General features: G+C 39.1%; 1 protein-coding gene across 6 annotated transcripts in view; it reads left to right on the forward strand.

Annotated features, from left to right (window-relative positions):
- Nucleotides 1-319: 319 nt before the first annotated feature.
- LOC102082324 (adhesion G-protein coupled receptor D2) overlaps nucleotides 320-27,475 on the forward strand; it is an 89,534-nt gene continuing 62,378 nt past the window's right edge. For 5 of the 6 annotated variants that reach the window (XM_005453953.4, XM_025898948.1, XM_005453955.4 and 2 more), the window contains exons 1-20: nucleotides 320-466; nucleotides 561-597; nucleotides 1,509-1,533; nucleotides 2,336-2,560; nucleotides 2,814-3,455; nucleotides 6,850-6,957; nucleotides 7,118-7,191; nucleotides 7,928-8,218; nucleotides 8,746-8,857; nucleotides 8,968-9,114; nucleotides 9,272-9,374; nucleotides 9,772-9,880; nucleotides 10,126-10,181; nucleotides 10,374-10,500; nucleotides 12,012-12,115; nucleotides 13,806-13,908; nucleotides 14,434-14,587; nucleotides 14,825-14,958; nucleotides 15,152-15,267; nucleotides 16,443-16,563. In XM_005453953.4, the coding sequence (XP_005454010.1) occupies nucleotides 562-597; nucleotides 1,509-1,533; nucleotides 2,336-2,560; nucleotides 2,814-3,455; nucleotides 6,850-6,957; nucleotides 7,118-7,191; nucleotides 7,928-8,218; nucleotides 8,746-8,857; nucleotides 8,968-9,114; nucleotides 9,272-9,374; nucleotides 9,772-9,880; nucleotides 10,126-10,181; nucleotides 10,374-10,500; nucleotides 12,012-12,115; nucleotides 13,806-13,908; nucleotides 14,434-14,587; nucleotides 14,825-14,958; nucleotides 15,152-15,267; nucleotides 16,443-16,563 (2,787 nt within the window). In that variant the 5' untranslated portion in view covers nucleotides 320-466; nucleotide 561. The remainder of the gene's footprint in view (nucleotides 467-560; nucleotides 598-1,508; nucleotides 1,534-2,335; nucleotides 2,561-2,813; nucleotides 3,456-6,849; nucleotides 6,958-7,117; nucleotides 7,192-7,927; nucleotides 8,219-8,745; nucleotides 8,858-8,967; nucleotides 9,115-9,271; nucleotides 9,375-9,771; nucleotides 9,881-10,125; nucleotides 10,182-10,373; nucleotides 10,501-12,011; nucleotides 12,116-13,805; nucleotides 13,909-14,433; nucleotides 14,588-14,824; nucleotides 14,959-15,151; nucleotides 15,268-16,442; nucleotides 16,564-27,475) is intronic. The other variant, XM_005453956.4, reaches the window with a different exon arrangement.

A 27,475-nucleotide genomic window follows, 5' to 3' on the forward strand; every position in this document is an offset into this window, starting at 1 on the left:
ATCTGGGAATTTACCCAGATTTATTTATTTATTTAGACAGAGATCTTGACCCAGCCCCCCCCCCCAAGGTTCAGCACAAAGTTACGCAGATGTTGGATGTATATAAGGTTTTCCTTATCCTCATAATAAATTTTGAAAATCTATAGTTTGTCCAGTACAATTAACTTGGACTGCTAGATAGATTTACATTTGCTGATGAGTGGAAGCCTAACATTTAAAGAGACCAGTCAAAAGCTGTAAGGCCTCCGGAGGTCCCCGAACCTTACTTTTATAACCCCGCTCTCAATAACACCCACGCCTCTGCTGCCTGCCTCTGCATCCTCCTTGCATGCTCTCGGGAGTCTGCTGCGGCTGGTAGTCTTCTTGTACTTTAGTAAGCGGCTGTGAGCACACAGCAGAGAAGAAAACTTGGGTAAACTCTACAACTTGAGATGTGAAGACGCGCAAAAAGGAGCGAATAGTTCAGGTAAAAACAACTACTTTTCTTAACTGAAACAAGGACTCGTAGGAGCAGGAAATCGAATTGGATTCCCTGCTAATGTGCATATATTTAATTTCAGGATGCAAAGGATATTGTTCTGCAGTCTGGGCCTGCTTGTGAGTAGCTGGCACATCTTTGTGTTTATGTTTTCCTGTTATTACATTTTTTGTCATCTTTTGAATGAGCTAATTTCTCCTCAAACAAACTGGCGCAAAAATGGTTTTATACCTGAAGCGGTTCACTTGTTTCGAGAAGGTAAAGCAAATCAGAAACCTTTTATTAGTCTAGAGGATTCATTTTGATCGCTGTCACTTTTTCTCACTTGTCATTTTTTTTAACATGTCTTGTGAGCAGTAATGAGTTACCAGCTAGCGCCATATGACACCTTTTTTGTGTAATTTTATTCCTGAAGTAAATAAATAGGTTTTCCCAAAAACCAAAAAACTATCATAATTTTGGTGAAATACAATGAACGGACTTCTGTGAAAGTAGCACAACTGGATGGTCAACAATTTTAATAATGTGTACTTTATATGAAATAGTCATTAAAGGAATACTTTACAAAAAACACGAGGAGGCTAGGCTGGCAGTGATATTATGGAGGACCACGAGTGCCATAATTATTTAACCAAACAAGTAGTTAAATTAAAAAAATAAATAAATATCATTAAATAGTTGAAAAATAAATGCATCATTAATTATGGCAAATTAATCAATTGGGACAATCATTAATTGATTAAAATTCAAAGTAAGTAAAATATGCATTAAACATTTTAAATGAAGTGAATTACTACTTAATCATTATTTATGTATTGAATTAATTAATTACTTCAAACTTTAATTAATTCCCGGCCCAATTAATTATTTAATGACGTATTAATTTAATTCATTTTGGCACTCGCGACACTCCTTAGTGAACAGGTGTTCGCTTAAATTTTGTTAATATACTGCAGTGATACGCCCAGTTATCTTTATTATTTTATACCTTTAAAAATGAGCTACATAAACACCTGTGCTTGTCTTACAGGTTTGCTTTCACAGCTATAAAGCAGGTGAGGCTCTCTCTCTCTTTCTTCACCCATGATTTAACTAAACTAGGAACTGCAGTCATTTATGATACATATGATTAAAATGTGTGTGTGTGTGTGTGCGTGTGTGTGTGGGGGGGGGTGTATTTTGTTTTCTTTCACCCCAATGATGAATGATCATGAATCAACTGCTTTGTTTGTCTGAAACTGCTTGTCAGTTAATTTTGAGCCTCTCATAATGTGCAACTGCAAAACCACTTGAATTAAAGCTGAAGGTCTCCACTTGCACTTTAGTCCCAGGTACTACTGTTTTTTTTATTTTATCTGGAAAACGAATGCAAGGTAACTAAAATAAATATAAGAATAAGTGGGATGCAGGACAGTAGTACAGGTGGGTTTTTTGTTTGTATGTTTATACTATTTTCTGGCTGGTGGTTAGTTGTAAATAGCATAAAAACAGCATAAAAACCTAAGTTGAGTACTGGCAGGTGCTTTAAACCCTAACCCTCCTCTGCGTGAACCGAGAGGCTTGGAAAATGGACATCATTATTTGGCTGGCGACTCACTCAAATGTTGAATGGAAAATTTCATTAGATGTCATTCGTATGATAAACAAGCATGTCTGGCCTGTTCTCACAAATATAATTGGTTGTGTTGGCACTGCTGATATTGTAACCATAATAATAATAATAACAAAGCCCCGGTCAGGATCTGGACAGGATTAAAACTTCACTTGAATCTCAATAAGTTTTAATCTGTATTTTACCACTTCAGTCTGGTCACACCTTCTTACCTGTCTTCTCACATTTCTTCTTTTTTTGAGCAGCCTTTCTCCTGGAAACCATCACCCAGACTTGTGATGTATCCTACTATGCGTATGTTCCTGACAGCCTGCAGTGGAACAGGGCTGGAGAAATGTGTAAGCAGCGCTCTGGGGCGTTAGCTACTGTCTCCAACGCAGAAGAGAGCCGGGAGCTTACCAAATTTTTAAAATCCTTGAACATCTCTCAGTCTGTGTGGATTGCCAAGAAAGTCATAACACGCATCACAAGTAGGTTTAGTAGGTTTTTTAAAACTTTGCATTCACATTAGTGCTGGTCCTTTTATAAATGGTTTTCATTTTGCTTTTCTTGTCCAAGACAAATTCCTGCTTACTTAATCATTTAAATGTTTTCCAGCTGTTTACAGTAAGAATAGGATTGCAAAGTGATTTTTTATAATTAGCTCCTATCTTTTCCAATATTTGTGACAGCATTTTTCCTTAATAGTCTTTTTTTCTCTCTCTCTGTGTGGTGACACCAAAGGGTCCTCCAAGACCCTCATTTTAAATTTCACCGGGTGCTCGAACACGACTCATGCCCGTCTCTTGTACAAGTTCCCCTCCATGGGATCATTGACCATTTGCACCCTTCTGCGCTTCAATCCGCATTGCTCTGGACGTTTCACAGTCTTTTCTTATTCCATTCCGTCATATATTAATGAGTTCCAGCTCCGTGTAAACCTGAACCAGGGCAAGCCTGTGCAGCTGGCTCTGCTCGTCCATGGCATTCACGGGTCTTACCATGACGCCTTCAACTATGATGACTCCTGGCACTCTGTCTGCGTTTCTTGGAGCCAGAATGGTGGACGCTGGGCAATATATGCTCATGGTCACGCTGTATCTGCGGCTGAAGGCCTAAACAGTACGGACAGCATTGGACCTGATGGCCTTTTCATTATCGGGCAGGAGCAGGACACCTTTGGGGGGTCATTTAAGAGTGACGAATCATTCTCAGGGAGCATAACAGAACTCCACATTTGGAATCGGGTACTGAACAACAGCGAAATTTCCAGCATGGAAAAGAAGTGCTCACTCGTTTCCTCTGGGCTTGTGTTCAAGTGGAGCGAAGCAGCAATGGAAATAGAGACCTCCCTTACAAAGCAGTGGAGTGACAGCCCATGTCAAGGTACATTAATCAGGATGCAATCAGACAACATGGTCAAAAGCTGAAGGGTTTTTAAAGGCTATGGCAAAGCAAATTTATTCACCAACTAGAGGAAAGTATGGAGTTTTGTGTTATTTAGCCTATAAAAGACAAAAGAGACTCAATTTATCCACAAGATCCAGCGGTAGAATTACTTATACTTGGTGTTTGCAGTTTAAGTAGGTTGGCACTGGGCCTGGGTGGAGCTGCTGTACAGAAAAACGATTACAGAGAGTCCATTTGAAAGTCATTTTTGACTGTAATCATTTCAATAACGTCAGACATAACAAAAGATCTAAGCTGGCCTGTTGTAGTAAACTCCACCTATATTACTGATATAACCCTCAGTCTCTGTCCCATCATCTTCTACACCCACATCATTACCCAGTCGTAATGTGATCACATCTAAAAAGTCAAAAAAATGCTTTGACTGCTAGAACCAGAAGCTGATGTCAAGTAATGTCATGAAATAGTGAAACTGTTTAACTGCACAGAAGCAGTTTAATCATAAATGATATCTCTTAGTATTAAAAAATGGAACTAAAACTGTTAAATGTCATTCATTTTATTTTTATTGGCTCTTTTACAAAATCAGATCATTTCCAGATTAAAAAAAAACTATACGTGTAAATATCCTATGATCACATGTTACGTTGTGTTTGCTAAAGTGGCAACCAATGACAACCATTTAATATTCAAGTTTTAAACATTAGTAAACAAACACAGGCACACTTTTTCTCTCAGCATCTGTCTCCCTCCCTCCCTTCCTTCCTCCTAAGGGAGCTAGTGACCAAGTTGTAATTGGCAGCTGGTGGGGCTCCTGATGTTTCTGGTAAATGCTTTTTGACTCATATCACCCCGAGTCCCACCCTTCAAAACAGACGTCTCCCCTTCTGACATCATGGTCTCTAATGAGCAGTGAAATTCCAAAAATCTCCCTTTCCCTGCTGGAGCCGAGTGTGTAGAAAGGCAGTGTGTTGGAATTCAGTCACTTATTTTCCCTCACACAATCAGAATTTAATTGCAGGTCTTTTAAAGACTATCTCTGTGTGTTTGTGTGTATTTAATGTAATCAGTGTAATGTTTGTAGGGTGACTGTTGCCTTCCTTCAGTTACTGGACTTGAAAAATCTTGGCACTGCCTGCTACTCTGTCAGGCGGGTCCATTTTTCCCTCTCTCTCGTTCTCATCAAACCATCTCAGACATACACAGTCCAGTGTCAACATTAAAAACTCCTGCCAAATAGTGGCTAGATCACCATTTGTACATCCAGAGCGATTATGGCTTGGCATGGACTTCACAAGGCCCCGAAAAGCATTGTGTGTTATCTGGGACAGAGGCGTTAGTGGCCGATCCAGTCCTGTGACCTGGAAAGCAGAGCCTTCAAGAGTTTACACATGTTTTTCCAGCGCATACCACATATGTTCAGTCATATTGAAACCTGGAGAATATATGGGTCAAGCCAGCACCTTATAAACTCTTGCTTCTACTGTTGTGGCAACAAGGTATAACATGGAAAAGTCCTCTATGGATACAAATTATTATTATTAGAAATAATATCAGCTTTAAACTTAGAAGTTAAACATTGTTTTATCCTAAATAACATCATCTACCAGTTTATAACCATGACTGTGCTTTAGCATAAATAAAAGCAATAACTTTGATGTACAGTTCCACTCCTACTCAGTTTGAATTGAATGCCAGTTCATGCCAAGACCAGTTTCATTCAGCTTAGCGCTCAGACTTTTCTTTTACTGGAGAGCCATGCTAAAAGCGGTTTGGTATTGTGTTGCTGCAACAAACAGGCCTTCCTGGGTGTGATCAATTCACTAAAAACTCAAAATACAATAATGAGAATATCGTCGGTCACAGTTACATATATTACTTTTAATATTAAATGCCAGCAAAAAGATGCTTTTGAGCCGTGACTCTCCTTAGTGTACCATATGTCGTCAGTATGGTTGCCTGTGGTGCTCCAAAACCTGTATTTATCATTCATCGTCAGTTGGGCTTTTAGTAATCCTCCAAACAATCACAGTTGTTGGCTTTTGAATTGTATACTTAAAGTATTAATTGTATACTCTCGTCTTTAGCTAGAGCAGGACAGTGTCCCACTTTACCTCAGTCTATTTTAAAGGAACTCAGCCCCAGGAAACGCATGTTTGTTTCCTGGGGCTTTGTTTCCATAGTATAGTTTTAAATAAAGCAAAGTCTTTGAGCTACAACATAACATGCTGGACTATCCTCATGTATTAACCAGAAATGTAAAAACCCTCCCAATATTATGGCCTACGTAATGTCGCTGCTGCCCTACATCATGTCCTGTAATGTCGACCCCTCAGCCACCCCAGCATCCACCTGTAGGCTCCTGGGGATGTTTAACTTTTACTCCCTAGTTTCTACTATGTGTGCCTGTAAGATCATGGATCAAATCATGTTAAGCGGCCTAATCATTTGTAAGATGTCATTTAATTATTAATAACTTTTTATAAATTAGTTTTGTTTAGTATACAACTTCCCTGGCCGTTTGCTTCCCCGTCTTAGTTTTTTTTCTGATCCTGGTATCAAATTCATAACAATCATAAATTCTTCCTCAGAAAAGCTACATTTGATTAATGTAGTTTCTGCTATTTTTAATCAAATATAGACTTCAAAAGATTTGCTGATCATTGCATTTTGCTTTTATGTACATTTATTTACATTAAATAAAGCAGATTTAACATCATGTGTTGCAGACCAAAGTAAAAGCTTACGATAAGACATAAGTGTCCAGATTATGCTAGTAGTGAATAAAAACTAAAAAATACATAAACATGTATGTATATATATATATATATATATATATATATATACACAGTTTTTTAGTATACAAGTAAAATATTTTCATATGAATAAAGTAAAACAGATTTTAAAATGCTACAATGGAAGAATAGATGCCTAGAGTGATGCATGCTGAGTACAATTTTGTAAATATCCAGAAGCATTTGCTAACTATAAATGAGTAATTTGAAACTATGTTTATTTTAGTATTAGTGCAATATTTATACTTAGCCAAGTTAACAAACTTACTCCATTTCTAACAGGGAGTGCAGGTCAGGTATTGCCTATCTGGGTCAATTTGAATTCACCCAGTTACACCTTACTATATTGTATTGTATTGTAAGACTTGTTGTTTAGTTATAACGAGCTTTTTTTAAGCACTGCTGTGTATTTTTAGTTTCCTGTTTGAAATATCTTACATTTGCAACATTTCTCTATTTTGTATTATCCAAACTACTGTCTATCAACATAATATCAATACTGATATTTCCCTATGCGATTTTCAACAGTTTAATATTATGTATAAGCCTCACTATTCCCGTCACCATGTTTGCAGAGAGCCAGACAACCGATGAAGAGTGCGGCATTTTTGACCCCATCAAGGAGCATTCCCGCCTAGCCAAATGCAACTCCTCCAGAGGAGCTGTCTGTCAGTGTAGGCGAGGTACAGATAATAATTATTATGTATCAACTAATGTGATTGAATTATGTAATTGAGTTTTCTTGTTTTTAAATTATTTTTAAATAGGTTGTTAGGGTGCTGTGTGTGCTTTTGTGTGCTAATGGATTGCAGCATATTATATTATATTTGTCCGTCTCTGCAGAGAGGCTGGGTGTTTTCAGTTTACCAAAGACACCCTTCTTCAGGAGGCTGAACAAGGATCTCATCAATAAACCTGTGAGTCAGCCAGCTGGGCTTTGAGGTGGTTATTAGGTAGTGCAGTAGTGGTACAGTCTGATAAACTACCTAGTATTCATGTTTGTGAGCAGATCACCAACTTAGAGTAACACGTGTTAAACAATCCTCAACAAAGAATATTCTTTGATCATTTACGTTTCATTTCGCTCGCTGGGCCCACGTCCTCATTTTGGGTTTTACAGTGTTTTAGTAGGTAAAGGTGAATGGCCTGGACATGAACTGAGGTGCGATTTGGGGAAGGCCTCAAAGGGGACTGGCGGCGGCTCCCGGACCTGGCAGATCCCCATATTACTAAATTGAAGTGAAGAAGTTAAAGAATTGAAAAGGGGGAGGGGGGGGCACATAAACGAGAATGAAAGCTTGTAGAACTGGGGGAACATATATAGATAAGAACCAGAAGGAGCATGTCTGGAGCCGTGGTCCTACTCCTGAAATTCCGATACTTTTTCTCCAATTAAGCTGTTTTGTGGAAGATGTATCCAAGACAAAATTGACACATTTAAGACACTCTTGGAGCTATCTGATCCAATTTGGAGAGTCATCATCTCAACTTTGTATATTTGTTAGGATCAAAATCCCAGAGAATCACCTAAGAATGCTTGGTGAATAGAAGTGATTGAAGTAGAAGAGGACCAGTGAATCAGCAGCGCTGCGCTGTAGTTAAGTGTATGCAGTTAAGTTAATCTTATAACTTTGTTCTATTCTGTTTATTCAGGTAACAGGGGGGGTGGGTGCTAACAGCTCCTGGGACAAATTGACCTTGCTGCAGCAGCTGACCCAAGCTGTCCTACATAAAATAGAGGGAAGTGGCCCGCTCCTCCTGACCGCCAACGATGTTCTCTACCTCTCTCAGATGATGGACGTAACTCCACCAGCTAGATTTTACTCCGCCGGAGATAATGCCACAGAGGTCATGGTGTCCATTGCCACCAACTATCTAAATATTGCGAGTCTGATCCTGGAGCCACGCATGGCTTCACAGTGGATGGGTCTGACGGATGATGGGGTGAGGCGTGATGTTTCTATGGCGATATCTCTGTGAAATCCTCCAATTTTTTTACTTAATTAAAATTGTGTGTTTAATAACATTTTACCTCCTTAAATTATTAAAAGCATTGTAGCAAATTAGTGTACCCTGGGATTTAAGAGGATAAGGACTGTGAGAACCTTATTTAATCCATCAGAAAATAATTTAAAGTTGTTTCTTAAATATACATAAGAAACCTGTTTGCATCACCTAACACAGTCTGTGTTTCTATCCTCTATTTATAATGCAAATTTAGATTTAATTACTTGCTGGGTACACCCTGGATATGTCACCATCTATATCTATTCCAGCACACAGAGACAACTATTCATGCTCACGTTGCACATACAGGCAATTACATAGGACATAAAGGCCCCAGCCAGCTGGTACATACATAACCCAGGACTCTGTTGCTTTGAGGCACCCTGCTTACTTACTTAAATATAATTTACTCTCCAAAGATAGCTCTTCACCTCCATTAACCTGTGTTTGATCGATTTGTTCAGGTCAACGTTGGCCCATTTACTCTTGTCAAGACCATTGATAAGTTCACTGAAGCTTTTGCAGAGATGCTTTGTACTAAGGGAAGAAGCTTAAGTCTTTCTACCAAGAATATAGGTGAAAGGACACACACACACACACACGCAATGATCCAAACATTTGGTGGCTCTTGGCTTTTTAACTTATGGTTTCTGTTAATATTTTTATTGCATCTGCTTGGCTGTCAGATGTGTACATGAAGTGGCAGAAGCTGTCCCAGGAGAGCTGTAATCAAGTCTACAAGCCATCTGCGGTTGGCTCTCACAAGCCCAGCAGCAGTAGCCACGATGAGTTGCTTATTCCTGAGACCGAGCTCCAGAGGTTACACACACTAGGTAGTAAACACAAACACACAGAAATGCACTTGTTCTAGATGCTGACCTTAACCGTTAGTTTACACTACAAATGCTATATACACATATTACATTGTTAGATGCTCACCTAGATGAACCAATGACCCACACAGTGTTTTTGTCCACTATCTCTAAACAGGATATGAGGAGGTGATATTTATTCATACCCATTACAACCAGCTCAGTGACATTGTGTCAGGAACAAAGGAGTCTGCACTGAGTCAACAAGAGAATGTGAAAAGGTTTCCTGTTGTTTGTTTCTCTGTTTTTAATGAACTATAATTTCTTATCTTTGTGGTCTAGTTTCAGCCACTTTTACTTTAAAGCAGGGGTCCCCAATCCCAGTCCACGAGGGCCGGTGTCCCTGCAGGTTTTAGATGTGTCTGTGATCCATCACAGCTGATTTAAATGGAAAAATTACCTCCTCAACATGTCTTGGAGTTTTCCAGAGGCCTGGTAATGAACTAATCATGTGATTCAGGTGTGTTGACCCAGGGTGAGATCTAAAACCTGCAGGGACACCGGCCCTCGTGGACTGGGATTGGGGACCCCTGCTTTAAAGCATGGGGATTAATCTGATGGTTGTAGTTTGAATTGAAGTTTTCATGTGTTTTTTGTAACCATTACCTGTTTTCCCAGAACTCTCCCAGGAGATCTAGCATCGGCTATCATATCAGCCACGGTCCGCCATGCCTCGAACCCCGAAACCATACCTGTTGCTGTCAAGTACACCCTTTCATCATCCCAGGTGGCGCAGTCTATTGTGCAGAGGATGTCACACAGCATGATATTAGCACCTATGCAATTTTCGTTTATTAAAAATAAGTTGCAGCATTTTATTTTACAGTAATTTTCATCTCTTAGCAAGCAGCACATGGAATAGAAAGAAATAGTCATTTAAAAAATAAGCCAAAGTTTGATGACCACCCACAGATAAATTAAAACAAGAGGATAAAGATTAAAACAAGTGCAAACATATGATTCTGTTTGTAGGTGGAATATTCAAAGAGAGTTATTCCTGTTTGTGCCTTCTGGAATTTCAGCCTAATGTAAGTTTGACCAACAGCACATTCACATAAATATGCCTGAAAATTGTATTATTTCAATTAATTCAATAAATGATGTAGGACGTAGCCTATTGTTTGATGTTTTATAAGACATGTCACTATCTCTGCAGGATGTCTCAGTCCTAAATATGAGCGTGATTCTTTATCAGTGAGTGTGTTTGTGCTTGTGTATAGGCACACGAATACCAGTAGCTGGTCCAGTGAAGGCTGCACAATGATCCTTGATGGCTCTAGTGTCACGTCCTGTCTGTGTAACCATACAACAAACTTTGCAGTGCTGATGAATTACCTCGAATCACAGGTAACTTGAGCTCGATTGTGATGCCCCCATTTAAATCACAAATCAAGTTTTAGGTTATTTGAGGTAAACTGTAAACAGTTTTGTAAAGGTATGAGTTATTATGCAAAAGCAGTGTATGATAAACTAAGTGCACTGTTACTGCTTCCATACATATTAAGATGGTAAGTACCTGCTAAGCAAATAGAAGTGATTACATGAACATTGATAAGTGTGAGCACCTCTATAAAGAGGTTTTAGCAGTTTGCTGGTCTGGGGCTTTCAAATTCAGATAATATTCAGAGAAAACCCAAGAGCTACACTTCAGGCCTCAGTTATGATGTTAAAGTTCATGAAAGTACATTTCATGAACATTTAATGCATTTCATGCAATTTTGCATTTGCAAAATTGCAGTTGTGCAAACCGTGAGACACAAGTGGAGATGTTTGGCCATAATGCACAGAACCGCCTTTGGAGAAAACTAAACACAGCATGTCGGCACCAACACCTCATACCAACTGTCAAGCACAGTGATGGAGAGGTGATGATTTGTGCACCTAGCAGCCGTTGGTAAATGACAAATGTAGCACTTTTCTGCTCTACCTGAGCACTCAAAGCACTTTGTACAACTTACCTTATTAGCCCATTCGCACCTATTCATAAAGGAACTTTTTTCTATGCTTTTTCTAGGCAAGGGTTTTCTATCTATTGCACACCTTCATACTCTGATAGATTCAAATGAGGGCAACTTGGGCTCAGTATCTTGCCCAAAATGAGAAAACTGTGAGAAAACAATTGAAGTTACTTCAAGTTATTGCTGATAAAGGTGGTTCTAAGTTACACTTAGTTTTTCACATACTGCTTCTGCATTTTGCTCTAGTTTGTGTTAAATAAATAGTGACATGATATAGTAAGTCTTTTATTGTTCATCTAAGACCTGGTAAGGAATACATTTTAAATAAATGTCCTAATACGGTATAGTATTATAGCTGATGGAGGATGTACTTTATTCTTTATTGTTGTAGGGTTTTTAGCTTACAATACAAAGCACCTTGAGGTGACTGTTGTTGTGATTTCATCCTATATAAATAAAACCAAATTAATTGTATTTGAATTACTTTTTACCATGACTACATGTCTAAATCCAGCTCTAGTTTAATATTCGATCTTGGGGATAGGATTTGCAGTACACTGTGTCCGCCAGCAGGTGTCACTCATACTGCGCCTGTTGTGTTGAAGGATGTAGATTGTAGTACAGCTGTTTTCACTGTTTACCTAAAGAACATAAAAGTTTGTAAGTTCATCAAAGAGCAATACCATCAGCAAGATTTTGAGTTTATAAAAATGCAACCATATATGTTTTGTCCTTTTAACCGACAAAAATTCAGCGATGACGTAAGAAATCACTTTCTTTCAGATCAAACGTGGGATTTTTCAGATATGGGACAGCTGCTCGTCAACCTCTAGGACTCTCTGACAACATTCTCCCTTCTTTTGTCTTTCTCCCACTACTTGCCTTTCCTTTCTGTTCCAGTGGAGTCCAGAGGAAGAGCTTATTTTGACCAAGCTGACATTCATTGGCTGTGGCGCATCTCTGTGTGCTCTGGTGGTGACCTTGATGCTGTTCACTGTGCTGGAGTAAGTAACTGATTTTTCCTGACCTGCTTGCCTATGATGCGAAAATAGCTGCCTGTTTTCTGTTTGCCTGAGCCACGAGACGCAAGGCAGCCTCACCTTCTTTTGTGCTGCTAAACACAGCAGTCACTTTTTACACATGGTGTCAAGCAGATGTAGTGGTTCTGCTATACATATTTTATGTTGTATACTGTATTGTATTGCTCAAGTACCCACATAATTTTGAAAACAGGATCATCATTATTTCCAAAGTGAAAATAGCAAAAAACTCTCTGTATTATAGTGGTCTTGAAAATGCTAAAAGCTTATAATTTGGACTCATTATATGGAATTTATGTAGCACAAATATCATTTAGGCACTTTTTGTGTATTTTTTACACCTTTTTGGGCATGCTGAGATAACTGATCAGTAGTATTGTTGCTACGGCTCTGTTCCTAAAGCTATGATAGTATTGACTTGCGCTAATCCAGTAATTACTGTTGTCTACATGTGAGTCCACCCTGAAGGTTTATGGTGGCATTCTGCAGCTGTTAATTAACATTACGGTCATTGAGGGATAGCGATCAGCTGGAGAGGAGCTGCCTCGGCAATTTACGACTGCCCTAAAAACAGAGAGCACAGCCTCGCGTTTCACGTGCGCTGATGTACATGTGTTTGTGCGCTTAAATTCACTCGCAACCAGAGACAAAGCTGAGGCGCACAAAGCCGAGGACGTATTCATGCGGCGGGATTACAGTGGTCTCAAGCAGTGATGCAGACATGAAATGAGCCTGATGGGCAGATAATGAGAGGCTCTCTAGTTAATTTACCTCTCAGCCAGTTTCAGCTGTCTCTTGTTTTTATGTTTTCTGTTTGATATTTCAGTCTGAGATGGAAATATTCAATGTATTGAAGTCATGTAAAGATAATACGAGCAATTGTTTTGATCTTTTTGGGTGTTGGAGGAAACAGTGACATATATGGTTTCCTTATTGTGGTGCCACTGACATTTTCAATTAGTTATGCAAACAGGTGGGGGGTAAAATCAACTGGCATAAAGCACGTTGTCAGTATTTTACGTCACATTTCAGAACAAAGTCAATCTGAATTAATGAGATTCTGCACAATTCTTAGAGTATCTCTTGTTCTGCTCTTTATTCTGTATGAAAGGCTTTTCTTTTATCTAATCCCTGCAGCCGCCTGAAGACAGCATTACAGTTAACTGTTGATCAATCTGCAGCTATTTTTGAGAAGTGTAGCACCTGAGCATAGTGATATTATGTACCAGCATCCCTTCTTGTTTACCTTTATGTAATCATGTAAAACACGCAAGTGCAAGATCACTACACATATCATAGCGTCTGTTACAGCTATCTGTTTCTTATGACCAGATATTTGGCTCATTTATGGTTGGTGGCTTCTCTCTTTTACATTTCGATTGATGTTACTGGTGACATGTGTTAATCAGCAGTGTTGCAAAACCAGAGAAATAGGGTAACAGTTGTGCGTAGTGCTGATGTGGGACAGCTTCCAATGTCGTTGTACTATTGTACTAGGTATGACTGCACAATGACAATAAAGAGTTATTTTATCTTATCTTATCTTTGCAGTATGACTGAGATAGCATTGGATTGGTGCAATGCTGTTTAAGCAGGTTCCATAGCATATATCTTCCTTTGGATGAGGTTTTGTTATCCCCCTCTGTATCCACAGTATCCCCAAATCCGACAGGACGTCCATTCACAAGAACCTGTTCGTTGCCCTTATCTGTGCCCAGGTGATTCTGCTGTGCAGCGGCTCAGCCATTCACAACAAGGTAAATGTTATGTTGATTTTTAAAAGTAGGTTTGTGGATGTCATAACTTTTACAAAGGGCGTCATTAAATATTGTTAGAGTGACACTTATTTGCAGTATTTTCACAGTGAAACAAGCAAGTAATATAAATCTAGATTCAAGAAAATACAGAGCATTTATAACACCTACATATCAATTGTGCAGTATTTAGCTGAAGATTAGAAATGTTTGAATGTCTAAATGAAAAAACATGTCTTTAGTTGGTTTTTAATTCCTATTGCAAATAAATCATAATCATTAATTTATGCAAACTAACATTTCCTGAATAGAGGATACAAAAGCATGCATACAGTTATCTGTGATACTGAGATTGATAATGATGTCAATGGGATATTTCATCTTAAACATACAGTTTAAACATTTTTCATTTGTGTGTGTATTTAAGGACTGTAGCTATTCTTGACTTTTATTACTGAGTATCACCAATGCAAGTTTCATCTCATAATGACAAATCTTATGTTTATGCCTGTACTCGTGTGTTTCAAGGTGGCTTGTACGCTCGTGGCGGCACTGCTCCACCTCTTCTTCATGGCGGCATTTAGCTGGATGCTGGTGGAGGGTCTGCTGCTCTGGAGCAAGGTGGTTGCAGTCAACCTAAGCGAGGAGCAACATATGAAATATTACTATCTCATCGGCTGGGGTACAGTTACATGACCAAACCAAATTGTTCCTTATCGTTACGCATGCAGACGGGCTGCCAGGTTTTTGTTGTGGTTGCTGTGTGTTGTTGCAGTTTCAAATTTGGATGGACGTAGTTGATTTGTTACACTATGTAATGTGCAGTGCTCTAACTGACTTTGTATATGTAGGATTCAACAAAACATCAGTGCTTTTACCTCCTCTGTGTGTATTTTTTAAAACCTCTCAATCTAACCAGGTCTGCCTGTGCTGATAGTCACCATCACACTAGCGTCAGCCCCGAGCAAGTACTCGGCTGATGACTACTGCTGGCTCAGTCTGCAGAATGGCATTATCTGGGGTTTTGCTGGGCCGGTCATCTTCATCATCATGGTCAGCAAATTTTATTTTAATTAGCTGAACTGATGTTGTTAAAATAGAGCATAACAGGGATAATAGTTTTGGACTATAAAACCTAATGCTACTACCTATCCTTAGATATTTGCATTTACTTTCATTTTTCGACGGTCTCTGTGGAGTCTTTGCTTCTTCCTCATTTCTGTACTCTCCTGATTTCATTTTGAAGGTGAACATATTGGTATTAACCAGGGTTGTGGTCATCACAATCTCCACAGCCAAGAGAAGGTCCATCATGTTGGCCATGGGAGCCAGTCCGGTGGAGCGAACGTATGAACAGATCAGGTACCAACCACAAGGAGGCACCATTTGTCCTCTTTTTAATATGTATTGGCCTCGGCCACAGGCCTTGAAACAGACAAGCTGTAGTCGTTAAGTGATTTTGTACTGCATTTGTCATTTTAAATCAGTGGCTTTTGTTTATCAGGCAAGAGAGAGGAATACTTTTGAGTGGATTTTATTAGTGATAGCCATATAAAGGATTGTAATGTTATACTCTCAGTGTTTAATATTGTTTAAGTCATGCCAAATTGGATATATTGTCTTGCAACAGTATATTTAATTTGTGCTTATTTCATAGAAATAATTCAAGCTGTGGTGTTGTTCGGAATTGAAAAATTATGTTACTAACTGACAAATTTATTAAAAAAAAAAATACATAAATACATATGATGTGTTTGTTAACTTATTTTAGTTTGGATTAATTTAGTAGTAATTTGAAATGTAGCATCCGTGCAAATCACTAACTAAAGTCCCGGAGTTTTGTACAGTTAACTTTCCTTGTTCCATACCATGTACCGTTGCTAAATCTGCCTTGGTACACTGACATCTCCGTTGCTGTTGCACTGTGATGTCCGTACAAAAGCACCATCCCAGGCTCCGTCCCTGCTGTCTTTTCACTTCAGTGTGATTGGAGTAAAATCCTGCAAGCTTCTATGTGATCCTAGCAGATGAAATCATGATTGTGGGCGTGTTTGACCCTACCTTAGTCCACTGGGGCTCACAGTAGGTGCTTTATGAAGGTTTTCAAAACAGGCCTTGAACTATTTGCCTGGGTGGCAGCCGTCTCGGAAACTCAAACACATTCCTCCGCTGAATAAACTAGGGCCCGTCGCATGCCATGTCATACACACGAGAACACACAGACAGCTGTTGCGGTTTGGCGGTCACCTAAGCGGAAAGCTAATTCCACTCTAAACAGAATTAAGGTGGATTTAAGGTGGGAAGTTTTCACCCCGTGAGCCTTCCAGCTGTATAGGGTTGTATATGGAACAACCGGCTCACCGGAGCTTCTCAGTTTTGACAAAAAAACTAATAAAAAGTTGGGAAAGTTGGAAATTGAATAGAAGATGATCAGAAGGAGAACCTGAAGGAAATAATTAAATACATTTTACGTGGTTTGCTCAGCTCAATCAGCTACTTCAGATTGGTGTGATTGGTTGTTGTGTTTGTGGGTACAGGGCTGCAGTGAAAGCAGTGTTGGTGTTGCTGCCCATCCTTGGACTGACGTGGCTGTGTGGTGTTTTGGTACCTCTATCCATTGTAATGGCCTACGTCTTCATCCTCCTAAACTCCCTACAGGTACACACACACACACACACACACTCAGCTCACAGATGTTGTGTTCAGTGTGTAAAAGTCTCGAAACCTAAACAATATTCAGGAAAATAATATTAGTCATGACTGCAATACGCATGCAAAAGCTCGTCTGGGGATCTGTATTGATTATAGCGTATAGAAATAATACACTTGGTATTTACACTATAATTAAAATGAGATGTCTTTTTTCTTTAAACAAATCCAAGCATGCAGAATTCTCTCAGTTGTAATATCTCCAATGAGAGAAGTATGTTCATATCGCTACCCTCTTATTTTTGAAAATCTTGTCATAAAGAAAAAAAAATGGAATAAGGCTGTGGTGAAAACTTTTGAACAACTTGAAAAAAAGTTCAGACTTTTAACAGCTTTTTTTCATCAGTGAGAAACAGAAAGGTTTTCCATTATACATTGTAATTCTGCCCTTCTCACATGGTGAGGGTACACAGACTGTCAAGGTTTTTATTTGTCAGTGACAAGGCTGAGGCAGAAAGGGGAAAAAAAGAGCTGCGGTCTGGCTTGTGTTAAGGAGGTGCTTCATTTTAACAAGGAAAGTGGGTTTGTATTGTTTGTTTGATTATTTGTGTTTTATGTATTCAGAGGTCAGCATTACTCTTGTTTTTTTGTGCCTTATCAACGTTGGCTTTTAGGCTTTTAGTGCTAAAAGTCAGCAGTTCGACTGTCACAAACTTTGAACAAAGATGTATATATATTTTTTTTATTGGCACTGTTTAAAACAATACAACTCTCACTTCATGAGAGGTGTGTCTGTGGCCATTACAGCTCCATTTTAAAATGGTCACAATATGAAACAAACAAAAAAAAGAGTTATACCTCTGAAGCCTTACTTTCCTCAGCAGTGATCGCGGGGAAGCCTCGGATATGAAATCATGTAATTCTCTCGCTGCAGCGGGCGGCCCCGGGTCAGCCAGCCTCGGCAGCGTCTCCAGATCTGCTGCTGCGATTTGTAGTTGTCTTTTAATCAGCTGTATCTTTAATTGAGTTGTATATTTAAAGGGAAAATCAATAGAGGTTTCAGCTGCGGTCTGATCATTAAGTCCGGCTCCTTGGTTACCATAAATAGTTTCTGTTTCTCCCTCATATCTCATTATATTTTTTTCTGTGTCGACAGTAATTAATGAAGAAGGTTTTCTTTCCTGGCTCTTATTATACAAATGCACTGCTTTGCATGCTAATGCATAACGTGGATTTCTATTCTTTTCCATGCATCGGCGTGTCTCCCGCTGTCCAGCCTCTGTTGTTCTCTTGCATCTCTGGTTTTCTTTCCAGCAATGTATTGTGGGTATATTGCAAAATGGCAAAGTTTGGGATCAAAATGTAAAATAAGCAGCCTCAGAGACAGCTCGCCTCAGGCCTTAGGTTTAAATAAAGAAATGAAATATTTGCAGTTACACTTTTGACATCACAGATTACAAATAAAATTTCTTAATGTTAAATACTTTCTTTGTCTTACTATATACTTTCAAAGGTAATGGATAGACCATGCATATTTCCTATGTGTGTTTGTGTGTGCGTGTCTTGGTGCTGTTGGGATTTTTGGGCAGCTATAAGAGGTCTGTGGTAATACCCAGCTGCTCTGTGATTAAAGAGCTACATAGTGGCTCTTTCAGGAACCCTACCAGGCTACACTCTGCTCTTTTGACCCCGCTGTTCTCACTGTGACAATTAAAGATGGAGAATTTTTACTTCACCTATGAAACGAGCTACCAGACAACCTGCTAAAAACAACGAAAATGATATAATTAAAAAGGTTTAAGAGGATTGTTGGTGTAAATGTGCTCAAACATGCTGATGTTTGTGCTTTAATTTTCTTTACTGACAAAAGTCAGATAACCTGGGGAGGAAAGGGAGTCAGGATGTTATTTTTACCTTTCCTATTGGCTAAAAGTAACTCTAAGTTGTTCTATCAGTGTCTGTCAGTGTCTGTTTGTGCGTCTTGGTCAAACTTTTGTCCATACTGAAATATCTTGACAGCTGCTGAATAAACTCTCACGACTCTTCATACAGAAATTCATTGTCTGCAGAAGACTTTTGATTTTGGCCCCACGTTGTTTAGCCGAGTTTGGATATTTTTCTCTTACACAGATGTGAAAAATCTGGTCCGTGATTCATTCTCCAGTGAACTGATCCTGTAATCAGGACAGTCATCATTAATAATTCCTCCTCATCCATCTCTGCTTGTAGGTGCCACTACAAACTGTTTAACTATTATCCCTACACTTAGGGTCGGTGTGAGCATCTATTTTAAACAAATTCAACAGATGAGGTCCATATATGTTTGAATAAACAATCTTAACTTGCAGAAAACACCGAATGATTCGTATGAGTTTTATTTTTTGGTCAGCTGCAGTTAATAGAATGTAAAAACAATAATGACAGAAATAAAATAAAAGAATAAAAGCGCAAAGGCCAAAATGATTCAAATTTTCTTTGTAAATTTTTTATGATTTGAAGGTTTAGTCTCAAAGATTTCCTTGTCTTTAATTGAGCCTGTTTTTATATTTTAATTTAGTTTAATGACCCTCTTAATATGTTAATTAAACCTTGCGTTACAGTGTATCATTACGGTCGTGTAGATGCTGTTGCCTTCTATAGTATCACGGATCCCTTTGGTGTGGGAGAGTCCAGCAAAATATGGTCCCTCTGTAATGATGCTCGTAAAGATGATGAAATGTGTAAAACCTTAACAACGATGCATACACAACCTGAGCTAGTGAGTGGGAGATAGGAATAAGATTAAAAAAAAAGAAAAGCAAATAAATAAATAAGAACGTTCAGGTTTTTTAGGAAATCGTTTTTTATTTGCAGCTGTTGTATTTTCAATGGGCCAGCCAAAGCAACATAAAGCTTAAGCGGCAAGCCTTTACTGTTAAATCAATAAAACAGATAATGTTGACAAGCCTTTTTCATTGCTCTCCCTCGTGCCCTCCTCGCTCATCTTCTTCCTGCTCCCTTCTTCCTGAAGTATGTCTACCCTTACTGTTATTTCTCAGTGCAAACCAGCTGCAGCGGGCCATTATGAGCAAACATACTGAAGACCGGGCACACAGATGCACTGTACGTCTGCTTCTCTGTGCAGCGAGGGCTCTGAATCTGAGCCCTCACTGCTGCTTCGTTTTGGGTGAAAGTATCCGACATGTGCGTGTCATCTGTGCAGAAGTTATTTGAGTTGTTTAATAATTCTGTCTGGCAAAACAAGAAGGCAGAAATGTTGATATTTTTCTTGATTGGTCCGATGGCTTGTGTGCAGTACCTTCTTGTAAAGCTATAGAGAAATATTTTTATTTTAGGGAGTTTTGGTCAATACTGCACTATTGTAAACACTTCTAATGCCCAGTAGATGTAAAAACCCACAGCAACAGCTGCAAGTCACATTTCATTTCAAACCAAACACACATCAGAAATGAAAAACTAATATATGGCATTTTAGTTTTTAAAGAGAACCATGTGGAGTTTGGAGCAGATATGATGTTCCCCCGACTCAATTCTAACTTCCTGCTCTGAGCCGGTAGTTTTTATGAACATCTTCACCATAAATGCAGACATGCCTCATCTGCCTCCTTATCAAGCTGGAGATAAATAGCAGCGAATAGCGTGTGCGCGCGTGTCGGCGAGAGAGAAAAGGGGAACAGGGGCTCTTTGGGGAGGCCATAAATTGCTCCATCCTCCGTCATCCAATCTCTTGGCAATGTCATTCAAAATCCCCTCACTATCCATTACCTGGGTATAATAGGCTCCTGGCCATGCAGTGTCCATCTTATTATTAGCCCATAACTTTAAACTATCAATAACTTTGAGGTGCCGAGAGAGACATTGGGTGGGCGGGGGGATGAAAAGAGGCAAGGGAGAAAACAAAGTAGAGAGGAAGGAAGTTACGGAGTTGGAAAGAAAATGTTAGGGTAACGATCGTTCTCAGTAAGTCGTGGAGAGCGCAACGAGTCCCTGTGGTTTGTTTTCAGTTTTTTTTTTTTCAAGAATGCATCCTTTTATTTCTGTTATGGCCATTCGCTTCCTGCGGAGGGCAGCCCTGTGCCTTGTCATTACACTGCAAATATATAGAGAAATCAATGAGAGAATTTATCTGAGCTGTGTCATTCATAGCACATTAAGTTCTTTTATATCACAGGAACTGATGACAACAACATTTTTTTTTTTTTTTAATGACACGAACGCGGCGGCGAGTCTACAGGTGTTCTGTCCCTGTGGGAGAAAGATGACTTTAGAAGAGATATTTGTACACGCCAAGGAAGAATGAGGCAGTGTATACTGGTTTGGTTTTGCCAAAAAGTTGGTCCATGTAACTGTCCCCTTCCCCCGCCTCTGCCCCTTGCCTTTGCTTATGATAACATTGCATTGCACTCCAGTTACTTCATCTTAAATGCTCACAAAGTAAATAAAACACACTCTTGATAATCCAAAGGAAGACTGAGGTGTAATTTTAAAGCAGCTAAAGATTTCAAAAGAAATATTGTTTGTATTGTAATGAACCCCCCCTACTCAGCCCACTTACATCAACACACATTTACACGCGTTTGGCTGGTGGACGTCAGTATGCATCCATGATACAGATATGATCAATAGAGTCTCGCACCGCTTATTGATTTTTGCCATATGGGAGATTTGCTGTATAAGTGAGCCATGCTTTTACAGCATCTGAAGCGATTGTTTGAGAAGAGGTGATTTCTCCTTTTTGCTCAGTAGGTCAGAGACTACAAAACATCAGAGAATATCTGTAAAAAATCTGTAAAAAAATTGAGATAAAATTTGATGTTAACAAATTTAGTGTAACTGGATGTTACTGCATTGACCGGACTTTATAATATGCTAACGCTCTGCTCATGCTGACTGAGCGAGCGGAAGTGAGAAACCACAGCAAATGTGTTTAAAGGCTTAAGTTTTTTGTTAGCTCAACCTTCCTCGTCACTTAACGAGCTCGCAGCTAAACAGAAAAGTACTTAATGTTGCCCCAAAATACGAACCGACAACTTTAACACAGAATCACCGATCCCTATCCAGTTTTTTTAAACCATAAGTCTGCCAGTGTCAACGCTTTATCCCTTTCAGGTAAAAATGTCTCAAACTGGCAACATGTATGTATTTAAAAGACCTCATATTCAGTTTTAATTCCACTTCCTGTCTGAATGTGAGATGAGGTTTTCAGGGTTTCGTCATTTTTAAAATCTTTGCACAGTCTATTTTTTTATGCTTTCATTGAAATTTGCCCAGTTTACAAGTACCAGCTCAGTTAGATATTTGCTGATAGATCAAGCAATGCCCTGCCTGTGGAAAAGTCTAATTTTGCTAACGGTTTTCAGCTTTGCCATGCAAACATCAAGTCAAAAAAATTTAAAAAAAGATTTTCATGTTCTTAAGAGCAATGCTCTGGCTTGTAAATATTTCAGAGCTCAAATTAATTTTCCCTTTCTCATGTTGCTTGTTTTTTGTGCAAACAAAGCAAATATTGTTATTTATTATATACTTTTTACCTCAATTCAAAATAATCTCACAACAAAAAATGAAAAGAAGAAGGAAAGTGTATGCAAAGAACTGGCACATAGTGGTACATGTGTGATCCTGCATTTCGAATTCTTGTGTAAAGTCTGGCTTTTTTTTTTTTTTGCTGAACATAACGGCCCGTTAAGCATTGTGAATGTCTGTGTGCATGTGTATCTGGACAATGTGTGTGATCGCTTGTCACCGCTGCCATCAACGCCCTACAGAGTAAGGAGTTAGAAGTTATTTTAATTTCTCATTTGGCAGAAGAAACCAAAACAGCAGGACCTGGATCCAGTTTCACAGTCAGGCATCTCCGGCCCATTCATCTGGACCTGCACAACTGGCCCATTCACAGCTACAGTATTCCCCTCCTGTACTCCTTCTTATATTTTCCTACTGTACCATTTATAACTGCGGCTTATTTTTTGGAATGCTACTTTTTAATGTAAATATACACTAAGATTTTTGTAGAAGTTATGCTCGTGGAATTTCCATTCAATGTAATCAAACAAAGATTCAATGAAACACGTGCAAAATGTCAGTCAGCAAACGTTGAAGTGGTCCAACCTGTGTTGTAACACAGTTCTTAGTGCCTATAAACTCACTCTGCAAACTAACGCAGTGACACAGTGGAGAGTGTCGATGTGCACACATGGCAGAGCTCTCACTGGCCAGATTATGGAGGGAAATGTTTTTCATTTTGGACTGTTTGAGAAAACAGGAACCATATTCCCCTCAATTCCCCTGACGTCCTTATTCATTGTCTGCCGTAGCGCTGATCACACGCAATTTAAAGCAGCGGCCATCTCTCCCAGTGCAGTGGAATTTACTGGTTGCACAGAGATAGCAAGTGATTGTGAAGATTTCATCATTTCTAGTATTAGTTAATATGCTTTCACTAATTTTTTTTTTTTCTAATTATTAAATTGAATTTTAATTCCTTATGTATTGAAATAAACTAAAATACTGCAAATGCAACTTTGTAACATAAATATTTTACGTACAAATTATACAGCAGTGGATGATGAAATGTTTAAATTAATGTAGTCATAGGTAAAATCATGGAGATTTATTTATAAATCCATATTTTAATGAGTCTGTTGGATAATTATGAACAAACAAATAAATACACTCCTTGATTGTTTGCATTCCCACTGCCTGGGAAAATAACTTTCCCTTTGAAAAAGAGTCCACTGTTTGCGTTGCATTCTCAATTACCAGACGCGGCATTAAAACAATATTCAAACGGGATACCAAGGTCAGCACCGATTCCCACCATGCCCGTCTGAGATGGCACTTATAATGAGGATGTAGCTCAGCTGTTTTTTTTTAAAAGTAGTATATTTATAGTGTGTTTTGTCTCAACTTGTACTTTTATTTTTTTCCCCTGTTGCCTCTTTTCATCTTTTTTTGTTATATTTTTTTAATGTTTATTTTAGTTTAAATAAACAACATTAAAATTAGAGCTGTGCTGCAATATTTCATACAACCGCTCGTTCACCTGTTTGAAGGGAGGATTTCTTACAGATGGAGGGGCTTATTTCACAACCTTAGCGTCAAGGTTTGTGTACAGAAAATACTTTACAAAAATGTTCACCTAAGTACCTTTGAAATAAACTGAAAGGTAGACAAAAAAAATCAGCCTTCATTCTCATAGAATGTAAATATTAAGTCTAGGGAGTAAAGACACAGACCAGCAGAACCAAAGAACCAGCTGCAGCAGTTCAGATGGGGAAGGACTGATTGTTAGGGTGCGGAGTTCTCTTGGAGAGATCAGTTTTAAAAACTAGCCTGGGAAAATAAAGCGGCGAGAATAATAGGCTTCCTGTCAAAAGAGGCCAAAGAATTTCTGTCATTGCTCTTGCCGCCACCCCAAAGACCTCTCCTTGTGTTAAACCTGCTGGCATTTATTTGCCTTAGAATTACCTGCCAGCTCAATTTAGTAATAGACTGTGTCATAAGAAAGCAAACCATCCCCTTTGCCCCCTGCCCAATGATAACTATGTGTGTGTGTGTGTGTGTGTGTGTGTGTGTGTGTGTTTGTGTGTGTGTGAGACAGAGAGAGAGACAGAGACAGAGACAGAGAGACAGAGAGAGAGAGGGAAGGAGTAAAAGAGAAAAAAAGATTGCAATTATACTCAGTGGCCTTAATGCATGTTATAGTTTGTATTTGATTCCATGCTTTGATGCTATTAGTAATATTTATCTCTCTGTTTTTGTGCATATATGCATGTTATCCCATCAGCTGACTCTAGACTTCATGACCTCACTCATCCATCACCTCTGCCGCCTTCCCCCTTGGCTAAGCCACACAGCTGACAGTGTCAGGAACAATTCCGACACCCAAAATTACCCATGTCGAAACAATGACCGTTCTATTTATAAGTTCACCGTCTTGCCTTTTGTATCGGCTGACACTACTTCGCACGCATACTCACAAATACAGACAAACTCACGCGGCCGTATTGGTAACAGCTCGGGGTGACTAGGTTGGGGATAGTCCTGGTTTTTCTTACTCTGCCACGTTGCTGCAGATCTGTAGATTTGCCCGGCTTTGATGTATACTTTGCGGATAATTAGTGGGAACTGGGTCAGCGCAGGGCAAGAAAGCAAAACCCTGTTGTTCTTTTAGTGGGTGGGTGGTAAGGAGGTGCCGAGGCGGGGGGTTGAAGGGGGGACGAGAGTGTCGGAAGGTTAAAAGGCTGTCAAACGTCAGATCCAGTTTGCATGTGATAATAAAAAAAATCTAGTTTAAAAAAAAAATGTATTTAAAATAGATAAAAAATATGTGATAACTCCTGAAGCTGTCAAGCTGATAGATAAAATATTTGTTAATTATAATTTAATTTATATTGATTACACCTTAGCGATTACACTGACTGACAAAGCAATGGGCCACAGACTTGCCACACAACGTGCTCATCTGGAGGGACTTTGTGTTAAATTATGAGGCAGATAAAATGAAATGATTTGATCTAGGTTAACCAAAGCTGTGCTGTTCTTTTTACTTGAAAAGTAGCATGTGAATTCTCTCCTCATTTTGGCTAATGTATGTGTGCTGCCACTATTTCTGTTAAGTAGCTGTAATCAAGAATGTGAAGTACAAATTACAAATTAAACCTACAGAATATTCAGTCAATTTTTTTAAATATCTGATAGCTGACATCAGCTGGGAACTCGGTTAAAATGAGTATCCCTTTGAGAATACAGTAAATTATAATTTCACAATTTAAACATGACAAGTTCCCATTCAAAACTTTAATGAGGACTACCTGTACACAAAGGCAGGTCATTAAGAGACCATTTAGCTCTTTGTATATACCATGCAGAGATGATTTATGAGCACTATGTGGATGTGTCTGGGAAGCATGGCAGCTACCTGTGTATTTTACTACAAGTACAGTGTAGCATTGTGTGAAAACAAACAAAACAGTGCGATAGGAGCTGGAGAACAACAGCTCTGGCAGCAGGACACTGATTGGGATGTTGATGTCCCCACTGGCCTCTTGCCCTTCCTGCCGTGGCCCATAGCCAGTCCTCCACAGATACCCCGGGTCATTTCCTATGCATGTCAACGCACATAGATATACACTCTTCCCGTCGAGTGTTTACAGCCACATGCTGATTCCTATTAATCTGCTTCTCGTCGGGCCGGCGTGCAAGGAGGGTCCTGGAGGGTTTGTGCTGGACTGGGGGGGCCGCTGAAGGTGGTTAAGGCATTCACACACACAACCTGAAAGCCCTGTCTGACAGATTGCACCAGGCCTGGACTTCTTTTTACACTGAGCAGATGTGGTCTCCCACTTGTTTTCCTTAGTAATTATCCCTCATTAAGTGAAAGCATGTGCCAATCAAACAGCTTAGAGAGCAAGAGCAGAGCCTGGGACAGGGTGCAGAGAGAGAGAGAGAGAGAGAGAGGGAGAGGCGAGGAGGTGTATACCAGGATCTTTAGTTTTTTTTTTCTTTTTTTTAAAGCATACTGTCATTTCAGAGTCATTGCTAGATTAAAGGCTATCCTTGCCTGTGCTGAAGCAGTTATAGAGCTGGCATTATTGTGTCTCAGTTGACTTTTTAGCAGTTACAAATCTAACAAGTTTAACACTTGCCATTTATCACATTAACTTTCAAACTGAAATATTGCTGTCATTCTCTGCGTTGTCATCAAGGCTTCATTGGGAGGGAAGCGTGCATGATGCATCTTTTTTGTAAAAAAACAAAACGTATCAACAAATTTTCTACCTTTGGATGCCTGTTACATTGAAATGAACAAACAGAGCCCAGTTTTGCAAATGCAGTGTCATTGCTTCAGCTTGTGAGAACTTGTGAGAACGTGAGCTGAAAGCCACGTCTCCCAGTGGCGCAGTCTCTAAAATAACCTGCTCTGGAGTTGCAAAGGTCAAGGGTTTGAATCCCCAGAGTGCAGCAATTCATACATGGGTTCTGTTTTCAAGTGCACTGAGGTTAACAAATACTGATAGTTTAAAACCTATATCTATGTTTTTATGCTTTGCTTCTCTTGAAACACTGTTTTTACTATTAGTAATCAGTAACTTAGATTACTGTTACCTGATAAATGGTGGCTGCTTGGTTAATAGCCAAACATAACACATGATTTACCAAGTCAGGGATGCAGACACTTTTCTTTGATGCTCATGTTAGCAAGGTAGGATTATGTTTATCGATATGTCAGCAGAGCTTGATAACGCAATATTGATATGTTCACAAGGGAAATACGAAATGCAGGACATTGGGATCATGCACAGGATCAACTGCAGAGAAGTAAATAAAATTATAAGAGGTGATAACAAAGGCAATCAAGAAAGAGTCCAAGCAGATAACCAAAAAATAAGGAGGCAAAAGTAGTGGGGGCACAGGGTAAGGCACACAGCAAGATAAACAACTGGGAAGCACCAGTAATCTGCCAGATATGTGCATTAAGCAGCGTAGGGTAAGGCTGGGGTTACCTGCTTGCAAAAATGCAAATGGACAGCAGCTGACACCAATGGTTTAGTTGTTCTTAATGTGTTATTTTCTAGTCTGCTTGTAGTTGGCTTGTCCATGTGGAAAAATCTCAGTCAAAACAAGTTGGATGGCATGCTGAGCCCAGCGATCACACTTTGATGGCAAAATGTATTCAACTCAGACCAACGCAAAAGAGCAAAGAAGAGTAACAATTGTGTAATAATGATGTCAAAAAGACAAACCAAACCAAAAATTGAATAAAAAAGAAAAAATCCAACACCCAAGACATTAAAGGAAGGTGACATGTTCCTCACAAAACAGGAAATAACACAAAATAAGAAAAAGAAATAAATAAAAGAACTCGTTAACACAAATTAACATCACGACAAACAGAAGGCACTCGTGAGGTACTCTTGGA

The sequence above is a fragment of the Oreochromis niloticus genome, linkage group LG15 (assembly GCF_001858045.2).
Source record: "Oreochromis niloticus isolate F11D_XX linkage group LG15, O_niloticus_UMD_NMBU, whole genome shotgun sequence".
Classification (NCBI taxonomy): domain Eukaryota; kingdom Metazoa; phylum Chordata; class Actinopteri; order Cichliformes; family Cichlidae; genus Oreochromis; species Oreochromis niloticus.